Source organism: Vombatus ursinus, unplaced genomic scaffold, assembly GCF_900497805.2.
Source record: "Vombatus ursinus unplaced genomic scaffold, bare-nosed wombat genome assembly UNPS02014775.1, whole genome shotgun sequence".
Taxonomy (NCBI): Eukaryota; Metazoa; Chordata; class Mammalia; order Diprotodontia; family Vombatidae; genus Vombatus; species Vombatus ursinus.
The window spans coordinates 8,639,941-8,661,752 of record NW_020954553.1 but is presented as its reverse complement, the minus strand read 5'-3'; the positions used below and the strand labels follow the sequence as shown (position 1 = coordinate 8,661,752).

Here is a 21,812-nt window from a genome sequence, read left to right as displayed (position 1 = left end):
CTTCCCTCTGAGGTGGGATTGTAGTATTGATCATTGAATACCAGAGCTGGAATGGTCCAAGGCCCTATTGACAGGCAGGGGACCTTGAGGCCCCAAGAGGCCTACATGGAGTAAAGCGCAGAGCTGGGCCAGGCTTCTGATTCCAAAGTCAGGGCTGGCTCCCCATGTCTCTTTTACAGACGGGGACACACAGGTTGAGAAGAGTGAGGAGGCCAAGGCGGGGCCAGGAGCAGCAGCTCCCAGCCTGGGCCTCTTCATACCAGCCCTTCCTTCTAGCCAGCTCTGCTTGTGGGGGGAGTGGAGGGGAAGAGGAAAGAGGGGAGGAGGCACCTCTAATAAAGAGATGCCTTTGTGGAGCTGCCAGACTTCTGCATTGGGAGGCAGAAGACCTGCATTTCCATCTTGGCTCTGGGTAGTAACCTGTGGGACCTGAGCTGCATGGCTTCATTTCCCTGGGTGAGGGAGCTGATTTCTCACAGGACCTGACAGATATCTAAGGCCGACCCCCTGGTTTTACAGGAGAGGATAAGACACTTGGCAGGCAGCCGGACAGGTTGTAAGTGGCAGAATTAAGATGCAAACCGAGGTCCTCAGAGCCTCAGTCCAGAAGGCTTTTTCTACCCCATTCTGTCGCTTCTCTCTCAGGTCCCTCTCAGTTCTAGACCCTCCCTCCCACACAGGCTGATCCCTCTATGATACAGCTGGGGAGGCTGAGGGGGTGGCAGGAGGTGGGCAGGGGTGGCACAGTCTCCTCTTCTCAAACTGCCAGAATAATCTTCCGGTGCATTGGGTGTGTTTGTGGGGAGAGATCAACAAATCGCTTCCACAGCTGCAACTCACCGACTCTCCCTTCTCTCCGGCAGGACCCGTGTAGCCACGCTCTCCCTTGATGCCCTTGGCAAATAGGTGGAGAAACCAAAATTAGCCCCATGCCCCATCATAGTTGTCATAGGAGGGGTGGAGAAGGCAGCTGGTATGCAGCCTGGTATTGAAGCAGACGGTACTGAAGAAGGGTGCTGGTGGGAGTGGGGAAGTGGGGGGCCATCCTTTAGCCCATAGCACTGGCCCCCCATCACAGTTATCCTGAAATCGCAGGCCCTGCCAGGGGGTGACTTCTGTTTCTTCCTCCTCCCTCACATCCAATCAATTACCAAGTCACTGTCAAATCCATCTCTGGAATATCTGTTGCATCTGTGTCCTACTCTCAATTCCCAGGGCCAGCATGGATTCCTGTTGTCTGGCATTCAGGCCCTTCACAATGCATCTCCTTCAACATGCCCTGAACTTTCCTGCCATGCTGTTTCCAATACTGGGAATGACCTTTTCCCCTGATGAACTGCTACTCATCCTTTTAAAACCCAATTCAAGTGCCCACCACTCTGCTCTACAAACTATCAGCAATGATATTTCCCCTCGGGCCTCACAGGACATTATGAATGCATTCTATCTAATGCCCTCATTACTGTTGATTAGCTCCAGGAGGGGAGGGATTGTGTCTTATCTAAACTTTGCAATTCTCCCAGCACAGAAGCATCCCTGCACTGCGTCGGATAAGTATATGTTTGCTGAATGAACATATATACACACACACACACACACACACACACACACACACACACATATACGTTGAATGCCTGCCCAGATTGGCAATCCAGTCAGATCACTGCAGTGAGGTGAAGAGATGGTTCCAGCAATGGCCAGGATCCCTTGATATGGGATCAGCTACCTTCAGAGGGGCCCTCCGGGATGTCATGGAAGTGGGGCCTGGCAGCTGGACAGAAAATCCCTTTAAGTCACAGCTGCCTTAGCATTAATACAACCATGAAATGCAGCCTGCAGGTGGACAGTTGCAGGCAGAAGGGCAGGCAAGAAACCAGTTGGAGGCAAGGATAGGGAGGAAGAAGGGAACATTTGAGGCAATCACCTAATTCAGGACAGGGACCTCCAAGGCTTCTCTGATGCCCACCGTATCCATGGCACTTGGCCTAGCATTAGCCTATTCCCATTCACCTCCCCCTGCCAGTCTTCTGGGCACCCTATGCCCATGTGACTTTGAAGTGATTACCCTCTCCAGTTCTTACTCACAGGCAGTCCCGGAGGTCCCATAGCACCTGGGTAGCCTGGTTGTCCTGGTGGGCCCTGCAGAGGAAAGCAGAGGTGATGCAGCAACTTCTCCCCAAATCCAGGCTCAGCTCTGAATTCCTGGCTGCCAAAGGCAGTGCCAAAACCTAAGACCTTTGAAGCCTGTTGGCACCAGCGCACCAAACCACTGGCCCAGCTCCCCACCCCCAGGCCTTGGGCTCAGTATTTCTGCCTCTAACCTAGTCCTCCTGGACATACAGCTCTTCCTGTCTCTGCCCATGCCCCCTGCCTGGCAGGAGGAGTTAATTAACAGGACTCAGTAGCAAGCTCCAGATTGGCTCTATCCTTGGGAACCAGGCTGGAGACAGCTCTGGGTGGGTGGAGGAGGTTGGAGGAGAATTCTTGGGTGGAAGAAAAAGACAAGGGCATTAGGAAGGTAGAACCCCCAAGGTGTGTGGAGAGAAGGTTGTGAGGCCAGGGAATGTGCCCCTTCCAATCTAGAACAATGTGGAAAGCACCCCCTGAAAGAGCCAGGGTGGAGAGATGTGGCTGGAAGCCGCCTCCCCTGCCCCCAGCCCGTGACTGCCCGTTCACCTCTGCTCCTGCCAAGCCCCCCTGGTTCCGATCAGAGCCATCTCGAAGGCCGTTAGTCACTCCCACCAGCCTAGGTCCCTCCTCCGTTGGATCCCTTCTTCACCTGCCGGATCGATCCCTTCTCACTACCTCTTTGTCCCTTAGTGCCCTCCCTGCTCCCGTCCCTCCTTTCCCCTCAGCCTAGCTCTCTGGTCTTTGGAGTAGAAGCTGACCTTGATGATGAGTCCCTTGTGTGTCTTTATGGGCTACAGGACAGTCTGTTACACTGCCCCTGTACAACCCCATGTCGTGAATTGGAAAGGGAGGCTGCCAGAGTTTGGTTCCAGTGGGATTTTGTTTCTTGGAATAGGGGGCCTTTGCCCATGACAGTGGGTCTCTACCCTGATAAGCTGCATCCTTTGAAGCTGGGGGCCCAGGATCTGAGCTTGCAGGGACCCCAGAGGTCATCTAACTGAAAGAAATCCCTTCTCTATCACTGACAAATGGGTTATCCAGCCTCCAACGAAAGGGGAAAGCAGCAGCCTGTTCCCACTTTGAAGGAGCTCATTGGGAGGGAGTCTTTCCTGGCATCAAACTAAAATTTGCCATGTTGCAACTTTCACCAGTTGCTTTAGTTCTGCCCTTCGGGGCCAAGCAAAACAAGTCTGAGAATTCTGCCACATGGCAGCCCTTTAACTATCTGAAAGCAGCGATTATGTCCCCCTCCTTCCTTTCTTCTCCAGGCTAAACATACCTGGTTTAAACTGAGGCTCCTAAGGCCGGGCCCTCACACCACCCTGGCTCCCTGACTCTGGTTCATCGGAGCCTGTCCTAAAGCGATGTCTCTCCAGCCAGACATTCTGTCTTCCAGATGTGCTCTGACCAAGGCTCCGGACACTATCTGTCTATTAATATGGCCTGAGGCAGCACTAGCTGTTTTTGGCTGCTGCATCAGGAGTGTCTTATACTGACTCTGCATGCCTGCTTTGCCCCATCTCCCTTCCATACCTGCCTGCCATTGCTGTGGCCTCCATACCCTTTGAGCCAGGCCCCTCTGCACTGGCCCTCCAGAGACCAAGCCCTGGAGTAGGAGGGAGCCAGCCACAGGGAGGGAGGCCTCCTGAGAGGCCAGGGAGTGAGCACAAACTCATATAGGCCCTTGCATTCAGCCAGTAAGCAGGCTTCACCTCTTCACATACCATCTCCTCCCCTCCCCTTCCTTCTCCTCCCCCTTCTTTGGGAATAGTAATTGAATCAACCCTGCCATTGCATCAGGAAAGAGTGTGTCAGTCAGCCACCATACAGCTCCCTTCACCCTCCCTGGGATTTCTGTGACCACGACACCCCTCCATGGGTCAGCTCTCCTATTAGAATGTAAGCTCTTCGAAAGCAGGGACCAGCTCTTTTTTGTATTTGCATCCCCAACTCCTAGTATGGTGCCTGGCATATAGGAAACATTTAATAAATGCTTTTCATTCATTTATTCACTAAGACTTCTAAGTCTTTTCCCCATTAACTGCTACCTAGCCACATTTTCCCCACCTTGTATTTAAGAAGTGGCTGTTGTGACACCCCCCCCACCCCAGTAGAGAACTAGATATTTACTCCTATTAATCCTATCTTGTTCGATCTGACTCGTCTGTTCTGTCTGTCGGAACCTTTTTGGTCACCAATAGTGTCATCCAATGGGTTAGTTTTAACTCATTCCCCAAGTTGCTACACATGCCATGTACCACTACGTTACTGAGTCACACTGATGAGCCGTCATGGCCAAACATTCCCTTCACCCGCCTGGTGTTCCCAATACCATGCAGGACACTGCGTCCCTCTTAACTTACCGGCTCCCCCTTGTCTCCTGTCAGTCCTGTGAGACCACGTTCTCCCTGGAGACCCTTAGGAAAGAACAGAAACTGCTGGGGAGGGGCTCTCCCTCTCCCCCTTCCCCCCCATGCCTCTGCCCATGGCTCATGCTGGCGTGTGCCTGGGCCTCATCCACCCACATCCACGTGTGGTTGGTAGGTCCCCTCTGAGATTCGAGCCTGTCTTCCCATTCCCACGTCCAGGGTCAGAACCCGGTGAGCTAGGTTCTATACGGTGCTTTCTGGTCAGGAAGGGGTGACCTAGTTTTACATCCACCTAATGGAAGCTGTTGGGGACTGCAAGGCCAAACATCTGTTGGTTCCTAACACATCTGTCTCCTATGATTATACTCCACAGGCTGTCAACCCTGTCTGTGCTCAACGTGGGTGGCTCAGGTCCAGACCCTGGGAGATCTGTGATAGTGGGAGAGGTGGGAGAGTCCAGCACAAAGAGCACTGGGCTTAGAGTCGGGGGAGGGGAGGGTGGGCCAGGGCCCAGCTTTGCTGCTGACTGACTTTGTGACTCTGGGCAAGTCATTTCAACTCTACAGGTCTCCATCCTCACAGCTACAAAATGGGGAGAAGCACACACTTCCTACCTCACAGGACTGTTTGTAAACCATGAAGTTATTACAAAAACAGAAACTGTTATCAATGTTGGGAGTGGAGGAACTGAAGCAATTGAAACACTCGGACCCATCAATCCAGTCCCATTTAACCTGTACAATCCAATCTTAAGGTTGTTGGGCCTATGGAATTTTGTCCTCCTCTTCCTTAGTGTCACGCCCTTGGGTATGGGAGGGAGGAGATAATGAAAAGCCAAAATGTAAGGAGCAAGGACAGGGGCTGAAGACTTACTCTTGAAACATGAGCTTTGATATGTCCAGAGCTATACTCAACAGGTTCCTCTTTCCCATTCCCCAACACCTGACCCCTTCCCCAAAACAGATACACCCAAGAGAAATCATCATTAAGGGGAACACTTTTCTCCCTAAGAGAGTGACTTTCAAGTGTTCTTTCCAAAGGGGTGACAATCTGCTGGGAGCGGTGAACTTCAACAATATATGCCCAGAGAAATGGAATACAATGGTATAGCCCCCTCTACTGTCTTCAGTGTTCTGTCTTAGAGGTTTAAATAATCGGAGAAATATTGTTCATGGGTAGGCAGGGCCAATATAATAAAAATGACTCGAGCAAGATCCCCTCCCCACAAAGAAGTGACTATTAGAAGTGTTCTCCTCCAGAGAGCTGCTTTTCATCAAGGAGCTCCCCTTAAGGAAGTGACCATCAGTGGTTATATTCCCTCCCTCCTGATGACCGAGTGACCTGAAGCTCATTCCTCCTCCAGCTAAATGTCTGCAAGTGGCACACCTCCCCCGCCCAGATCCCAGATGAGTGAGTGACTGCAGCACACTCCCTCACTGCTGTCACCCCATGCCCAGTACTTACCAGTCCCATCCCACAACACCCTGGGCAGAGGAAAGGGAAGGACAGGAGTGCTCCCTCAGGAGCAGCACCTGACACTTTTCAAGGGGGAGAGGGATGGTGAAGTGGATAACAAAAGTCTGGGTCTCTTCCCAAGCCCAACTCTGCCAATGGCATTGTCTTGGATCACTGAAGGCAAAGACTCCATCATTGCTTCTTCTCCCACTCTGCCCTTTCCCTGTGCCCTCCCCTCCCTCCCACCTGTGTCCCAAGGTGCCCACAGAGGACGACGACACGACACGGATGAATGGATGGGCGGACAAATAGATGGGCCCCTCACCCAAGCAAGCAGAGAGACACGAGGTGGAAGCCAAGAGACTTCTCACCAGGGACAAAGACACGAGAGCAGATGGAACTGCGACAACGGGGAGGTGCCCCATGCCCAGACTCCCCATCCCTGCTCCCTGGGGGCAGGGTCAGGGAGAGGAAAGAGGTGGACACCACCGAGGAAGGCAACGGAGCTGTGTGGAGTCGCACAAGCGCAAGTCGGGTTAGCGTCTGTGACTGACAGGCAGGGAGGGGCTCAAACACACTGGGGCTGATGGAGGCAGGGCAATTAACGACACCTGGCAGGTGTGCCAGGTGGGGGAGGGCATGTCCCGGCAATTTTCCAGAAATCCAGGCCTGATACCGTGCCAGAATAAGGGGTGAGGAAGAAGGGAGGGGAGTGCCAGGTGCAGAGAAGATAGGGAGGCTACCCATTCTATCCACTCAGGATCACGGGAAAGGCTGGTGTCGCTGGGGGCCGCTGGGCAGCCCAATCACCCAGCACGGCACTGAGTCTGTGCCAACTTGCAACAAGAAACCCGAGAGCGTTGGCATCTCTGCCAGACTCCTGGAAGCCCCCCAAGAACCACCTGGGACAAAGACATCCAGACCAAAGAGGAAGAAAAAAAAGACAGATCGGGAGGGAGAGTGGGTGGAGAAATACGGCTTTCATAGAGTGGGTCAATGGATGGGTCAGAAGGTGAATATTCAGGGGGATGGATGGGGGAAGGAGGTGAGGTGAGATGAAGAGGAGAGTGAAAAAGAGATGATAGAGAACCCATGTCAAGAAGAAACCACAGAGCTGGAAACATCCCTGCGAGGCTAGAGAGCCTCCAGATAAGAGAAGGGCACCCGCCATTGTTAGCTACTGTGCCTGAAATGGAACAAGAAACACGGGGTGTGGTGGGGTGGGGTGGGGTAAGCCGAGGGAAGGCCAACAAGAACCACAGAGACCTGGGGTAGGGGTGCGTGCAGCTCTAGGTTCTTACAGGCAATCCGGGGGAACCGACAGCGCCAGGAAAACCTGGGGGGCCCTGAGGGGAGAAACAGGCGTGTCACATCTCACAGAGCACAGTAACCTGGGGAGTGGCAGAGGAGACAAGGCCCAAGGCTGGGGAGAGCCACGTTCCGGGATGACTGGACAACAGGCACCCTGAGGACTCTGGGGCCGAGCAATCACTCTGCCGGTCGCTTCGTTCATTCCCTTGTCTGCAGCCAAGATGAGAGAATCCCCATGGCCCCTGAGTCCTTCCTAACGTCTCCACGCTGCCCTCTTTGTAGCTGAAGCCGGTTCCCTTTGCCCTGCCCGTGGCAGACGTCAAGATTAGCTGTCTGCCCCCTGCTGTCTTCTTAAAAGCTGCCTGGCCTCCTCATGCAAGTGAAGGGCCCTCACTTGGCTTATCAGGCCTCTTCTCCAGCCTTCCTGCCAGGGCCTCAAAGAATGGAAAGGGCCCTGGATTTGGAGACAGACGACCTGAGTTGGAACACTAGCTCTGCCGCTCACTACAGATGTGACTCTGGGCCCGGGGTTTCACCTCTCCAGGCCTCAGTTTCCTTCTCTTTTGGACTTGATGATCACCAAGGATCCCGCCAGGTCTAGCTCCTATGATCCAGAGGAGGAAGGGGACATTTTGGATCACCCAAAGGGCCTGTGCTCTCATTCATTCCTGCAGGGATGGCTATCATGCAGCAAGGGGTTGGGGGGACGGGCACGCTTTGGAAGGTCCCAACGCTGAGAGGGCCCAGCTCCCAGCCCAGCTGGACCCCAGGAAGCCAAACTGACATACAACCTCAGGGAGATGAATGTATCTTCCTGGGGCCATTTTGAGGAAGTCAAAGCCAACGGGACCGAATCTGGGCTGTCCATTCCCCCATCCTCAGAAGCACCCTTGGCACCTGAGGTCAGGTGCCCCAAGCAGATGACTGGAGACACTTACAATCGGCCCTGGTAGCCCGGGGGAGCCTCTCATACCAGGCGGACCCTGCAAAAGAAGGCAAACAATAACATAAAAAGGCAGGGTCGGAAGACTGAGCGCCCACACTGTCTGGCTCTCCCAGGGAAAGTAAACAGAGATAGTAGATGTCAACACAAGAGTTTGCTAAGCCCAGCGGACTCTAATGTCATTAAGGACTTGAAAGGAAGATGGGCCAGGGATAATCTGCCTGCCTGTAATTGAGCAGTTGACTCTAAGTGGCTTTGATGGTAATAAAGGAAGGACTTGCCCCCCCATCCCTTGGGGCACCCAAGTTGGGAGACACAGCAGATGGGAAGTCTCTGATCCCTGATCTGGGTGGGAGGGAAGAATGTTGGCCTCGGAGACAGGAGGCCTGGGTTCGAATCCAGACTCTGTGAGTGGCTAGATGTGTGACCCTGGGCCAAGGTACTTCTTGGGCTCTCAGTTTCCTCTTCTAAAGAACTGAAGTGGCTGAGCCTGGATGCTCTTGGAGGCTCATATTGGAGGTTAATATTCATGATCTCAAAGTCAAGAGCAGCAGCAGCACCAGGTAGACCAGAAGAATCAGGACTCACAAGTCCCGGATTTGAATCCAGGTGCTGACACTTTTGAGCTGTGCTGCAGTGGGCAGGTCACTACCCTCTCTGTTCCTTTTTTGATAAAACAGGGGTAAGAATACTTGCCCTGCCTATTTTATAATGTTGTTATGAGGGACGGGCTTTGTCACCCTCCACGGTTACAGGAATTAGCGTGGCCATTATGGATTATACTATTCCCACCATTATCATCGTGATTACCTCTTCTCCTCTCTGTCCTGGCAGTCCTGGAGGGCCAGGCTGGCCTGGGCTCCCAGCACATTCTGGGTCCCCCTCTTCATTTCCCTGGGGAGGGAACAGAGACACAGAGAATGGAGGGGCCCTGCAGGCGCCTGGCCAGCACCCAGGAAGGCTACAGAGGAGCAGTGGCCAGGGGGCTCCCCAGGGAAGGGGGAAGTGAAGGTTTACTCACTTGGGCCTCCTCGGCTCGGGGGCGATTCCGTTCTAGGAAGCACTGGGGGAGGAAATCAGAGGCATTATTCAGGGGATGAGGGGGCAGATGGCTTTCTAGCCAGACTACTAGTTCAATGCACAGTCTCTTACCCGGGCACAGTTGTCGACACCTGGAACCCCAGGGGTGCCCTGGTCACCCTTCTCTCCTTTCAACAGGCTTGGGGTTGGAGGGCCTGTCTGAGCCTGCGCACAGTCCCCACAGATGTTCTAGGCAGGGGAGAGGAGAGGAAGGCAATGAGGCCATCAGCGGCTGAGACCATGGGGACACATTCCCCCATGTCCACACCCAAGTGTCCTCTGCCTGGCACAGCCTTCAGGCCCTGCTCTCCGGAGCAGGATGATGCCCCCAAGGCATGCCCAAGGACAGACAGAAAGTCAGATACACAGAAGCATGACAGACACACCCACACCCACTGTGTCCAGGCTCTGCTAAGGCATGGATCCAGGCACAGATGTTAGCTTCTCTTAGCCCTGAGGGGCTTTGGGGGGATGGAGATGTGGGAGTGAGGAAGAAAGAACCCCAACTCCTTTTGCCAGGAAGGCAAGCGGTCAGTAAGGCTAGGCCTGGGGCTTGGGCCAGAGCCCAGGTACCACTGGTCACTTCCTTGCTCCCATGGAAGTAGACGTTAGGTCTGAAAGGCTCCCTCCACAGCCCAGCACCATAAGCCCCAGGAGGGCTAGGAGGAAAGCCCTTTGCCTTCCACCCACAGGGCAATGGCCTAGAGACACCCGAGCTCTTTGGGGGCTCTCCTGTAGAGGCTGCCCATTCCACTTCACCCAGAGAGCCAGCCATATAACTAAGGTCCCAACTGGTAAAGCCCTCATTGTGAACCCTAAGCACTCTTCTGGTGGCGCCTGAGGACCACCACTCTGCAGCCCTGGTAAGAAGGACTGCGTTGCTTCTCTCTGGCTTCTCTTCCCTAGAGAGGCATCCTTTCATTTAACCTGGCCAGGAGTCTCCATCAGGAAGTCAATAAGATGAATGGAAACTTTGCATTTAGCTTTTTAAAAAATGCCTCATTGCATACACACAGGAAGGGGAGCGGGGCGAGGAGAGGGCTGGGGAGCGATTCACTGGGAGGTGACTTGACCATAAACTTAATATGAGCCAAAGGGTAACGATGGCTCCAAAGCCTAAGGAAGCCTCATAAATCACAGAGCGTCTGAGCTGGAGGGACTCCTAGGACACGGCCCAGGGAAGGCTGGAGCTCCGAGGGAAGGGACCCTCGCCCCATCTCAGAGCTGGAAGAGGAGGCCTCTCCTTTCCAACCTCCCAGGCAAGTGGCCATCCAGCCTCTGCCAGCTGAGGCTGCCCAGGCCACTTTGGCATTGCTCCAACTGTTCAGGAGGACCTTGTTCCTGACATGGAGCCTAGATAGACCTTGTCAATTTCCATTCATTGGAAATTAGGTTGTGTCTACTGGAGCTAAGCAGAACTAGTCTAGACCCCCTCTTCCAAATGACAGCCCCTGAGTCTTCTCTCCCAGCTAAACATCCCTAGTTCCTTCAGCTGATGTGCCCATGGCATGACGTTGAAGCCTCTCACCCTCCTTCACTTGAGAACCTAGAACGGGGAATTTCAGAATTGGAAGGGACAAAAGCATAGAATGTCAGAGATGAGAAGCTTTTAGAACGAGAGCATAGAATTCTGAAGGTGGAAGGGGGTTTAGAGCTCATCTGATCTCACCCCCTCAGGTTAGACCTTGGGCTGCATTAATAGTTATTGAATGAATCATCAGTTATAAATGCTTCAAACTGGAAGAGGTCTCAGGGGGTCATCTAGTCCAGCTTGTACTTGAAGCATGAATCCCCTCAGTGTGATTCTGCCCATGATGCCAACATATACGTGATGTCTGGGCAGAGAGGTATCTACTCCGTCATCTGTGTCTTGCACACAAGCCCCTGTAGTTTTCGTTAGGGGGTCTTAGGTCACAAACTCCCCCATGGCTCTCCATCTGCATGCCGCCATGTTAGGTATCTCCTAAAGAGCTGATCACGGGGAAGATGGCGAGCGCCCTGGGACCTCTCTTGCCCTCACATCCTCACTCCTTCCTCCCTCCCCATTCAAGCTCTTACCTTCAGAATATGTCTTTCAGCCTCTGCAGATAGGGGTCCCTGAAGGGGAGACACAGACACGAGGGCTCAGGGCCAGGCTGGTGGGAGGGAGGGGGTGAGGAGGAGGAGGAGGAGAGAGGGATTGAGAGGAATATTGGAAACAGAAAGTGGTTCCCAGCTCTCTGAGCCTTCTTCCCGGGCACTTGATCCAGATGGGACTGAGGGAATTAAAAATCAGAGACATTCCCACATCAAGAGACAGAGAAAGAAAAAGAAACACGCAGAGAGAGAACAGATTGGACAGCTCAGCTCTGAGGCGGGGCAAGAGATGGATATGGAGCAAGGAGCATTAGTCTTATACCTACCAAATCTCCGGCTGGCCCAGGCAGTCCCGGCAAACCATTGTGTCCAGGTATTCCCTAAAGCCAAGGATAAAAGGGGCACATTGAGTCCTAGAGTCAAAGTTAGAGGACCTAGGTTGTATCAATTATTAGCTGTGACCTTGGACAAATCAATCCCCCTCTTTCACCTTCAGTTTCCCCATCTGTAAAATGGAGATAATTACCTCCTTTGTAGGTCTTTTGTGAAGAACGCATTTTGTAAATCTTAAAGTGCAATAGAAATGGGAATTGGATGGAATTTAAATAGAATATATTTCTCTTCCAGTGCCCTGGTTACCCTGTGTCCAGCTCCCTTTCTCCTTCCCTCCTCTCTTTCCTTCCCTCCCTCCTTCTCTTATTCCTTTCCCTCCTTCCTTCCTTCCCTTCCATCCTTCTTTCCCTTCTTCCTTCTTTCCATCCTTCCTTCCCTCCTTCCCACCTCCCTTCCTTCCTCCATCTCTCTGTCTTCTCTTTCTCTCTCTCCCTCCTTCTCTCCCCTCACTCCCTGCCCAGCCTCCTCTCTGTCTCTGTCTCTGTCTCATCTTCCCTTCCCCTAATTATTTTTATTCCTAGGCAGAGCTCAGGGGAATTTTCATTTTCTTTACCACAGCCCAATCCATCCTTGGGGACTGGACCTTGGGAAGGGCTGCTGCTGCTCATATTCATTCTTGGCATGGGCCAAGCTCCTGAGAATCTCCAGATACTTGGTAGGTGGACACGTGGTGTCCCAGGCAGACACAGGCAGAGCTGAGCTTGGAGTTTTTTTCAGGCAAGACCACTTCATTCACTCGCTCACTTATTTATCCATCCATTCATTCATTCAACAAACATTTGTTAAGTGCTGATTATGTGCTGGACACCTTGAGGCCCTGGAGGAAATATGCCTGTTTTGAAAAGACAGAGTCTCTGCCCTCGAGAAATTCACAATCTAGTAGGAAAAAAATCAATTCAAACTTAAGTGCTTTCTTGATAGCACAGCCCTGTGAGGGAGGGGATACAAGCATTCTTCTCATTTGACAGATGAGGAAACTGAGGCTCCAAGAGCTGAAGCGGCTCACTCACGATAGCGCATCCCGTGAGAGACAGAAGGGCAAGGATCCTAGACTCCCCATTGGGGGCCACCTGCCACACTCTCACCTCTCTGACCTCAGAGAAATGTAGGTCTGGCAGAGATTCTTGATTTCAACCCTTTCCTTTTACAAAGGAGGAAACCGAGGTCTGGAGGGGCGAGAAATGGCTTGCCAAAGGTCACACTGGAAGGGACTGTCAGAACCAGGATTCACACTGAGGTCTTGGGACCATCCACTAGGCCACGCTGCCTCTTCACCTACACTGCTGCAGGGACTGGGAGCCCAGCAAGAATGAGAGAAGGATGGACGGCGGCCCTCTGTGCACTGGAACGTTCAGAGACGTACAAAGGAAGCATTCAAGCCTCATTTTCCTTGGCCTCTTACAGTGTTTGACATTCTTGATCGTCTGATCCCCCACTTCCTTTTAACAACTCCCTTCCCTTGGATTCCTGAGGCTGTGCTGGCCTGGTTTTCTCCTTTCTACCTCTCAGACCAGTCCTTGGAGGGCTACCCTTCCTCCAATCCACGTTCCCCAAGGTTCAGTCCTTGACCCTTTGATCTCAACTCTCTTTCCTCTCTCCCTTGGAGATCCTGGCCTTTCCAGCCTCTCTGACAATAATAAGAGTTCACATTTATAGAGCTTTTCAAGGCTTACAAAACATACTATGCACACTATTACATTTGATTCTCACAATTCTGTGAGATAGATTATGCCCAATTAACAGCTGAGAAAATTGAGGCTCAGGGAGGTTAGGTGACTTGAATGCATATACCCTGGATTCCAAATCTAGCATCTTTTCCAGCCAATTGTCCCCACAATCATCTTCTCTCTCCCTTATTTTCAGCATCTCCTCATCTGCTGGTTCCTTCTCTACTGCCTACAAGTACACCCATGCCTCCTCCATCTTTAAAAAAACCCATACTAGACACAACCATCCCCTCAAGTTCTCATTCTCTCTCTCCTCCGTTTTTTAGCCAAATGCCTAGAAATGCTGTCTCCCCCTCCACACCCCTACCTTCTTTCCTCAGTCTCTTCTCAGCATTTTGCAGTCTGGCTTCAGACAACATAACCAAGCTGAAGCAGCTTCCTCCAAAGCTACCAATGGCCAAATCCTATGTATGGACTTTTCCCAGTCCTCCTCCACTCCTCCATCCCACGGGCATTGTCGATCAGCCTCTCTGCCTGGGTCCTTTCTCCTTCATGCTGCTGCTGTCTCTTGTTCTCCTCCTCTCTGACCATGCCTTCTCAGTCTCATTGGATGGCTCATCCTTTCTATCACAGTCCCTCGTTGTAGGCAGACCCCTGGACTCTGTACCCTCTCCTCTCTGCACACGCTTTCTCTTGGGGACCTCATCATCTCCCATGGATTTCATGATCACATCTATGCTAGGTAACTCTTGACTTTAAATGCCCAGTCCCAGTCTCTGTCCCATGGGCATCTCAAACATATCCCATTATCTTTCCTCTCCAAATCCACCCGTCTCAAACGTCCCTATCCCTGTCAATGACACCACCATTTTTCCAGCTGCCCAGGCTCATAACCTTGCTGTTACCCTCAACCACTCTCTCTCCACCACACATAACCAATCAGTGGCCAGATCTTGTGCTTCTCACAACATTTCTCATCTCTATCCTCACAGCTGGATGAAGCCTGCTGGTTGGTCTCCCCATCACAAGTCCCTCCCTATTCCAGTCCATCCTCCATTAAGCTGTCAAAGTGATCGTCCTAAAGCACAGGTCTGACCATGTCATCTCCCCACCAAATCAATAGTGGCTCCCTATTACTTTCAGGATCAAACAGAAAATCCTCTGCTTGGCGTCCAAAGCCCTTCACAACCACCTCTCACCTTTTCCGCCTTCCCCATTCCCACCATACTCGGCAGTCCAGTGACACTGGTCTCCTGGCCGTTCCTCAAACAAGACACTCTGTCTCCAGAGTCTGGCCATTTCCCTCCACATCTGCAATACTTTCCCTCCTTCTCTGCCTCTTCTGTTAAGTTCTAGCTGAAATTCCATCTTGTCCAAGAAGCCTTTCCCAATCCTCCTTCGTTCTAGTGCCTTCCCTCTGCTGATTATTTCCAGTTTATCCTGTTTTCACTCATCTGTATGTTTGTACAAGGTTGTGTGCGTGTTGTCTCCCCTGTTAAACTGAGCTCCTTGAGAGCAGGGACTGTCTTTTGCTCTTCTTTGCAGCCCCAGTGCTTGGTACAGTGACTGGCAAATATCAGGTGCTCAATAAACGTTAACTGACTGACCATCCAATTCTCTCCTCTCATATGAATACCACTCTAGTCCATCACCTCTCACCTGGATTATTTCAACAGCCTCCTACATGGTCTCCCTGCCTCAAAAGTCTTTCCCTACTCCAATCCACTCTCCACTTAGCCCCCCAAATTTCTTTTCGTAGAGCAGCTTTCCTACTCAATAAAGTCCAGTGGCTCCCTATTTACCCACAGGAACAAATACCGGCATTAATGACCTTGTGACCTGGCCGCTACTTCCCTTTTTGGCCTCATTCCACACCACTTCCCCTTTGTGCCCAATACGGTTTGACCAGATGGGCCACCTTACTTGTCCTCCTCACGCATGCCATGCCACCTTCCAGCTCTCATCAGTCTAGGGACCTGGGCTGGTTCTTCTACTCTGTGACCATAGCTAAGTCATTCTCCCTGTTTGGTCCTCAGTTTCCTTGTCTGTAAAATAACAACTCTTAAACCTTACTATTACCCTGCAAACTTTACAATACCATAGAGATATGAGCTTTTACATCACTGCCATATAAACTTGCATGGACTCACAACTGGTTGACGATTACTCTTGCATTATCTCAAGTATGTGGTTGTATGTCTCTCATTTCCCCCATTAGACCATCTGAAGGCAAGGGCCTCAAGTATCATGGTATATATAGTGCAAAGAGTGTTAAAGGGGTGTGGAATTAGGAGGCCTTGGGTGTGACAGTCACAGGTCCACCATTTTCTAGCTATGTGAGTCTGAATATGTCATTAAACCCAAGTCTCAGTTTCCCTGTATGTAAAATAGGGATAATGGTAGATACACCACAGGATTACTGGGAAGATAGCACTTGGTAATTGTTAAAGCAATACCTAAGTGTGCTGGTTGGATCGAGGGGTCCTACCTGTGGCCCAGAAGGAGCAGAGCTAAAGTAAGTTCTAGACCAGGAGTGGGCTGCACTTAAGGACCTAGAGGGCCACACGTGGCCTTGAGGCCACAGGCTCCCACCCCGGTCTAGACTAAGGTTTCAGGAGCTCCGGGTTGGGGCTCTGCAGCTGCCATTGGGCACGTGGGGCTTGTAGAACAATTCAGAAGGTGAAGAGCAGACCCTCAGTAATCTGAGTCACTGAATGGTCCTGAGGCCAGGAGCCAGAATGCCAGGCTGTTGATGGGATTTACAGAGGATGGAACCTCTAGGGATTATGGGATCCCAGAATTCAGAGCCAGACGGACTCTTAGAGATCAAGGGCACTTTCTTTAATTCAAATAGCGGAAATTGAGGCCTAGCGAGAAGTGCCTCACCCACTGCAGAAGGAGTAAGAGCTGGGCTTCCGAAGTCAAGTCCTGAGCTCTTTGCACAGCCTGCCTTGTGTAGTGTGATTGGGGAAGCGGCATGGGACTCAGGACAGATCCCCCTGGCCCTTCAGGAAAGCCTGGGCTCCTCTGAGGGTTGGCAGGCCGCATAGTGAAGGAGAAGGAACACTACATTTGGACTCAGGTCTGGGTCTCAGGCCCACCCTTAACACATTGACTATCTGATTTTGGGCAGACTGTGTAACCTCTTTGGGCCTCAGTTTCCTCATCTGGAAAGTGATATACCAGTAACATTTGTATGGTCTTCCTCGCAGAAATGCTGAGAGGAGGACACTTTGGGGACTTGAACATACCACTGAGAGCCGAGTTCTAATCCTTCCAGGCATCCTGACACCCTGGGGAGTGGGGTGACCCAGGTCTAGGGTCTCTTACATCTGCGTGGGGTACCTCAGAGGGCACCATTTTCAATCTCTTCTATCGTCCAGAGGCCATGCCCTTGGAAGTAATAGTCACAGGGGACTTATTTTGTCCCTAGAGATGCCCTAAACCCTCCAGCTAACAAAGAAACGAGGACCCGGATGACTTTGGTCAAGGGGCAGGAAGGAGGCAATGGGGTCCAGATACCAGGAGTCTTGTTGGCCAGCCTTCCTGTGTAATCCCTGCCCCAATCACCCTTATTTTCTCTCCTCACCTGCCGTCCAGGCATTCCAGGGGGTCCTGGAGGTCCGGGGACTCCTGGGGGACCCTAAAAGAAAGGAGAGAGACTCAGACACTGGGCAAGGTCCCACCCTGTCTTGGTAAGGGCTGAACAGGGGCGGGAAGCTAAGGGCACGGCGGGACAAGAGGCAGAGAAGCGGCACACACCTGAGGGCCCGGCTGCCAGGAGCTGCCGATCCAAAGTCCTGGAGCACCCTGGTTGGGGAAGGGGGTTGCAAAAGAAGGGGAGAGGTTATAGGAGACATCTACACACCAAGCGGGAGGTTGGGGGGGGGAGTGCGAAGGGAGGTCGCTGGCTTGAGCGCAAAGCCCCAGTGACCCCCTGGCACAGCGGGCACAGCAGGGGTGAGGCGGGCAGCCGGGCTGCTCCCCCAGGCTAGGGGGGCAGCACTTACCGGCATGCCAGAGAAGACAGGCTCTCCTCGGGAACCGGGGGGGCAGGAGCACTCCCCTGGATCTCCCTGAAAAGAGAAGAGAAGTTACAGGGAGTAGGGAAAAAGGAAGAGGGGCATCCCCTGGAGCTTCAGGGAGGCATCGGACCAGATGCTTTCTAATGGTCTGTGACGCCCTGGACCCAGACAGCTGCTGGTCCCAAACCCCCTCTGATCATTGACCACTTAGCTCCCTCGCCCCCACTCATCCCAATAAAGCAGGTAGGTATTCCAGATCTTTGTGTATGTCACAGATGTCTCCACCCCGGGCTGCAGGGATGAGCATGAAGCTGTGTCTCCACAGTAAGGGATTCCCATACCTGTTATCGATATCCCATACCTGACCCTGGCTGGGTCAGGCCTGCCCACCTCCACATGCTGGAAGGAACCCAGGTGAGTAATCCAACAAAACACCGTAGGGAAGGAGGGGAGGGGAAAATCTTGGTGTAGTCCCGTCCATTATCACTCTCATTGCTACCTTTGTCAATGGCAATGACAGCTTGGATGTATCAAGACCTTTAAGGTTTACAAGGTGAGGCAGGTGGCACAAATATTACTATCCCCATTTTACAGATGAGGAAACTGAGGCTCCAAGTGGGGAAGAGTCTTGTCCACCAATACAAGATCAGGAACTCTATGGGCTTCAGCAGAGCCCATGAACACTCACCTTTTCACCTCGAGCTCCCTTTTCCCCCTGGGAAACAAACAGAGGATAGTAAGAGGCCCAGACACAGGAGGCAGCCAAGCCCCAGCTCTGACCCTGGGCGAGCTACTCACCGGCATCCCGCTGGCTCCTGGCAGCCCTGGCTGCCCTCGAGGCCCATCTCGGCCCTGGAGGAGAAGGAAAGAAGAGGCAGGTGAGGCTGGTCCAGGCACCTCCCTCCTCATGGGAGGAAAGGAGAAGGAAAGGGCATGGTCACCATCGGGGACTGGGCATCTTGGAGACCGAGGTGGAAGGAACGTCCCCCTGCCATCTTACAGATGAGGAAACTGAGGCTCAGAGCAGTGGAGGGCCATGCCTGCGCTGAGGGTCCCAGCTAGTCAGGGCCAGGGCCAGACTCTGGACCTAAATCTCTACCCCAGACGCCTGCATCCTCCTGGGTTCCTCCCAAGAAGCCTCCGCTCCAACTTCTTATGGCCCAAAGGCATTTCACTCAGCTTTGTATCTGCTGAGTGTCTCATGGGATTCAATCAAACCCAGTTCAACGTAGTGGACAGAGAACTGGACTTGGCGTCAGGAAGGGTTCAAATCCTGCTTCAGACACTTACTAGTTCTGCTAATTACACTGGACAAGTCACTGAACTGGCCCATTTTTCCTTATTCGTAAAATGAAAGGGTTAGGGCCTCCAAGGTCCCTTCCAGCTTGAATCGACGATCCTACAAATATTTATTAAGCACCTACTAGGTGCCAAGCTCTGGGGACACCTACTATGTGCCAAGCTCTGGGGACACACAGACCAAGGTTAGACAGTGCCTGCCCTGAAGGAGCTTCCATTCTATGACATGCACACGAACAAGCTTACACAAAAGAGAAGGTCACCGGAGGGAATAGCGGGAGGTTCCAGCAGCTGGGGGGAATCAGGAAAGGCCTCATGGGGAAAGTGGAAATTGAACTGAGCACTGAAGGAAACCAGGGATTCTACGAGGTGTCAGGAAGGCAAGGGGCCCAGGCTGGGCAGAGTTCTGAGGAAGCAGGGGGAGGGTCGCAGGATCACAGAAGCATCATTCTTGTTTCGTTGTTGCTCGTCCTTCATTCACAAAGAGGACCGATGACATTACAAGGGCTGGGAGAGATCTCAGAGGCCATCTAGCGCAACCCCCTCATTTTTTACAGATGAGGAAACTGAGGCCCAGGGAGGCCAAGTGACCTACTGCCGAATCTCGTCGGTCCCACCCTCACAATCTCTCTCCCATCTGTCTCCTTCTCTGCTCACACAGACACCACTCTGAGGGTTCCAAGTCCTCCTCACCTCCTACCCGGACTATTGCAACAACCTTCTGACTGAGTCTCCCTGACTCATCTCTCCCTGCTCTAATCCATCCTCCACTCAGCCACCAAGCTGATATTGCTAAAGCATCAGCCCAACAATGTTCCTGTCCTACAAACTCCAGCAGCTCTCTTCCGACCTTCCGAGGCTTCTTACCTCTCATTGCCCTCCATGAGCTCTATGAGCCAGACACTGGCCTTCTTGCTATTCCCTGAACACGACCTGTCATCTCCCACCTCTGCACCTTTGCCTTGACTGTCCCCCATCCTTGTGATGCTGATTTTCTCCAGGATTCAGCTCCAGTCCTGCTTTCTTGCAGGCCCTCCAGCTGCCCAGGCGGTCCTCTCTGAGAATCCCTTCTGTCTCCTTTGGAGGCAGATTGTATGAACCCAGTTATAGACGTGAGGGCAGGGACTGGTTTTTTTTGCCTTCCTTTGTAACCCCAGAGCTTAGCACAGTGCCTGGGATATAGTGAGTATTTAATAAATTCTTGATGACTAAGTCACTGTTGACTGACTCCCTGAGCTGGCTGAAGTCCCTCAGGTTAAGAGTCAAAGGCAGGATTTGAACCCATGTCTTCTGACTCCATAGTTGATAGTCTTTCCCAAGCCAGTTTGGCAGGACTCTAGAGTATATGAAGGGGAGTAATGTACAATGATGCTGGGTGGAATCAGACTGGGAAGGGCTTTAAATGCTAAACAGAGTAGTTTGCATCTGACCCCAGAAGTAATAGGGAGCCTCTGGAGTTTAGGGTTATACTTGCACTTAAAGAAAATCGCTTTGACAACTATGTGGAAGAGGGATGGAGAGGTGGGGGATCTGAGGAGGGGGCTGGGCACCAATCAGGGGCCCTGGCTCCTGGCCCAGCTCCCCACCAGACAGGGACAAAGGCTTCAGAGGTCTTGGCTGGCCCCACAAACAGCCTGCCCCCAGCCCTAGCCCCCTGGGGCCTTCCCAGCCCAGCTGTGTCCCACTTTTCCCCAGCTGCAGGACAGCCTATGCCTGCTCTAGGAATAAGGGCTGTGCCCTTACCTGGGGGCCGGTGACACTGAGGCCCACGGGTCCTGGGGGTCCGATGGCGCCTTTCACCCCAGCAGAGCCCTAGAGGAAAGGAAGAAAAAAGGTTAAAGTTCAGGTATGGAGGATGAAACCGACAGCCCTGCAGCCTCCAAGTGCATCCACTTACGTCCTCATGATAACTTCTGCGGCCACAGCAGAGGCAGCACAGCACAGGAGAGAGAACAGGGGCCTAGGTGCTCTGGGTTCAGGTCCTACCCCTGACCCATACTGGCTAAGGGAACCTGAGCAAATGAGCCTCTCAGCTCTCCAGGAAACGAGGAACCTAAACCCCCGAGAAGGGGGTCCTTGTGCTGGTGAAATCACAGGCCCACACCTCTCCCTGTCTCTCTGGCCCTTGAAGAGGAACCAAGCAATTTCTTCATAATAAACATGTGAGAAGGGCAGCCTGAGATAAGGGAAGTGAGACTCACAGAGATGAAGAGACTTGCTTAGGGTCAGATAACTGAGCAGAAAGTGCCTGAGGCAGGATTTGAACTGGGAGCTTTAGCCATGGACCATGGGTATAGCCTGCATTTTACAGAACAAATCCTTTTATCAAGGGGTTTTGTTAATAAGGGGATTTGCTCTGTGAAGTTTCGAATCAGTCAGAGGGCCACACTTGAGGGCCTAGAGGGCCACATGCAGTCTCAAGGCTGCAGGTCCCCCCCCCCACCCCGGTTTAGTCCCTCCCTCCGGTCAAGTTATGCCAGCAGTGCCTCCTCAGACTGGATGCTGTGAGCCTGCGTCTGAAACTGCGACTTGAACCCAGATGGGGAGTGGTTCATGACTTCCTTTGAAGGATGGCCAGCCTGGGATAATTGATCTTTTTCTTTTTTTCTTTCTTTCCCTCCTTCCTTCCTTTTTCTTTCTTTTCTCTTTCCTTCCTTCCTTCCTTCCTCCCTTTCTTTCTTTCTCTTTCTTTTTCTTCCTTTTTCTTTTTCTTCCTTCCTCTCTCCCTCCCTCCCTTTCTCTTTCTTTCTTTCTTCCTCCTGCCTTCTTTCCTTCTTCTTTTCCTTCCTTACTCTTTCTCCTTCCTTCCTTTCTCCTCCTTCCCTCCCTTTTTTCCTTCCTTCCTTTCTTTTTCCTTCCTCCTCTCTTTTTTCCTTCCTTCCTTTCTTTTTCCTTCCTTCGCCCTTCCTTCCTTCCTTCTTTCTTTCTTTCCTTTTTCTTTCTCCTTCTTTCCTTCCTCTCTTTCTTTTTCTTTCTTCCTTCCTTCTTCCCTCCCTCCCCTTCCTTACTTCCTTCTGTCCTTCCTTCTGTTCTTCCTTCCTTCTCTCTTTCTTTTTCCTTCCTT

At 52.2% G+C, this 21,812-nt stretch overlaps 1 protein-coding gene across 5 annotated transcripts in view; it reads right to left on the bottom strand.

Annotated features, from left to right (window-relative positions):
* Positions 1–21,812, bottom strand: part of COL16A1 (collagen type XVI alpha 1 chain) — a 77,048-nt gene that overhangs the window by 22,431 nt on the left and 32,805 nt on the right. For 3 of the 5 annotated variants that reach the window (XM_027864512.1, XM_027864514.1, XM_027864513.1), the window contains exons 38-53: positions 20,492–20,560; positions 18,248–18,301; positions 18,138–18,164; positions 17,435–17,500; positions 17,187–17,234; positions 17,014–17,067; positions 11,691–11,744; positions 11,347–11,385; positions 9,361–9,477; positions 9,230–9,271; positions 9,019–9,102; positions 8,204–8,248; positions 7,256–7,300; positions 4,494–4,547; positions 2,086–2,139; positions 841–894 (exon numbers count right to left, since the gene is read on the bottom strand). In XM_027864512.1, the coding sequence (XP_027720313.1) occupies positions 841–894; positions 2,086–2,139; positions 4,494–4,547; positions 7,256–7,300; positions 8,204–8,248; positions 9,019–9,102; positions 9,230–9,271; positions 9,361–9,477; positions 11,347–11,385; positions 11,691–11,744; positions 17,014–17,067; positions 17,187–17,234; positions 17,435–17,500; positions 18,138–18,164; positions 18,248–18,301; positions 20,492–20,560 (906 nt within the window). The remainder of the gene's footprint in view (positions 1–840; positions 895–2,085; positions 2,140–4,493; positions 4,548–7,255; positions 7,301–8,203; positions 8,249–9,018; positions 9,103–9,229; positions 9,272–9,360; positions 9,478–11,346; positions 11,386–11,690; positions 11,745–17,013; positions 17,068–17,186; positions 17,235–17,434; positions 17,501–18,137; positions 18,165–18,247; positions 18,302–20,491; positions 20,561–21,812) is intronic. The other 2 variants (XM_027864515.1, XM_027864516.1) reach the window with 2 other exon arrangements.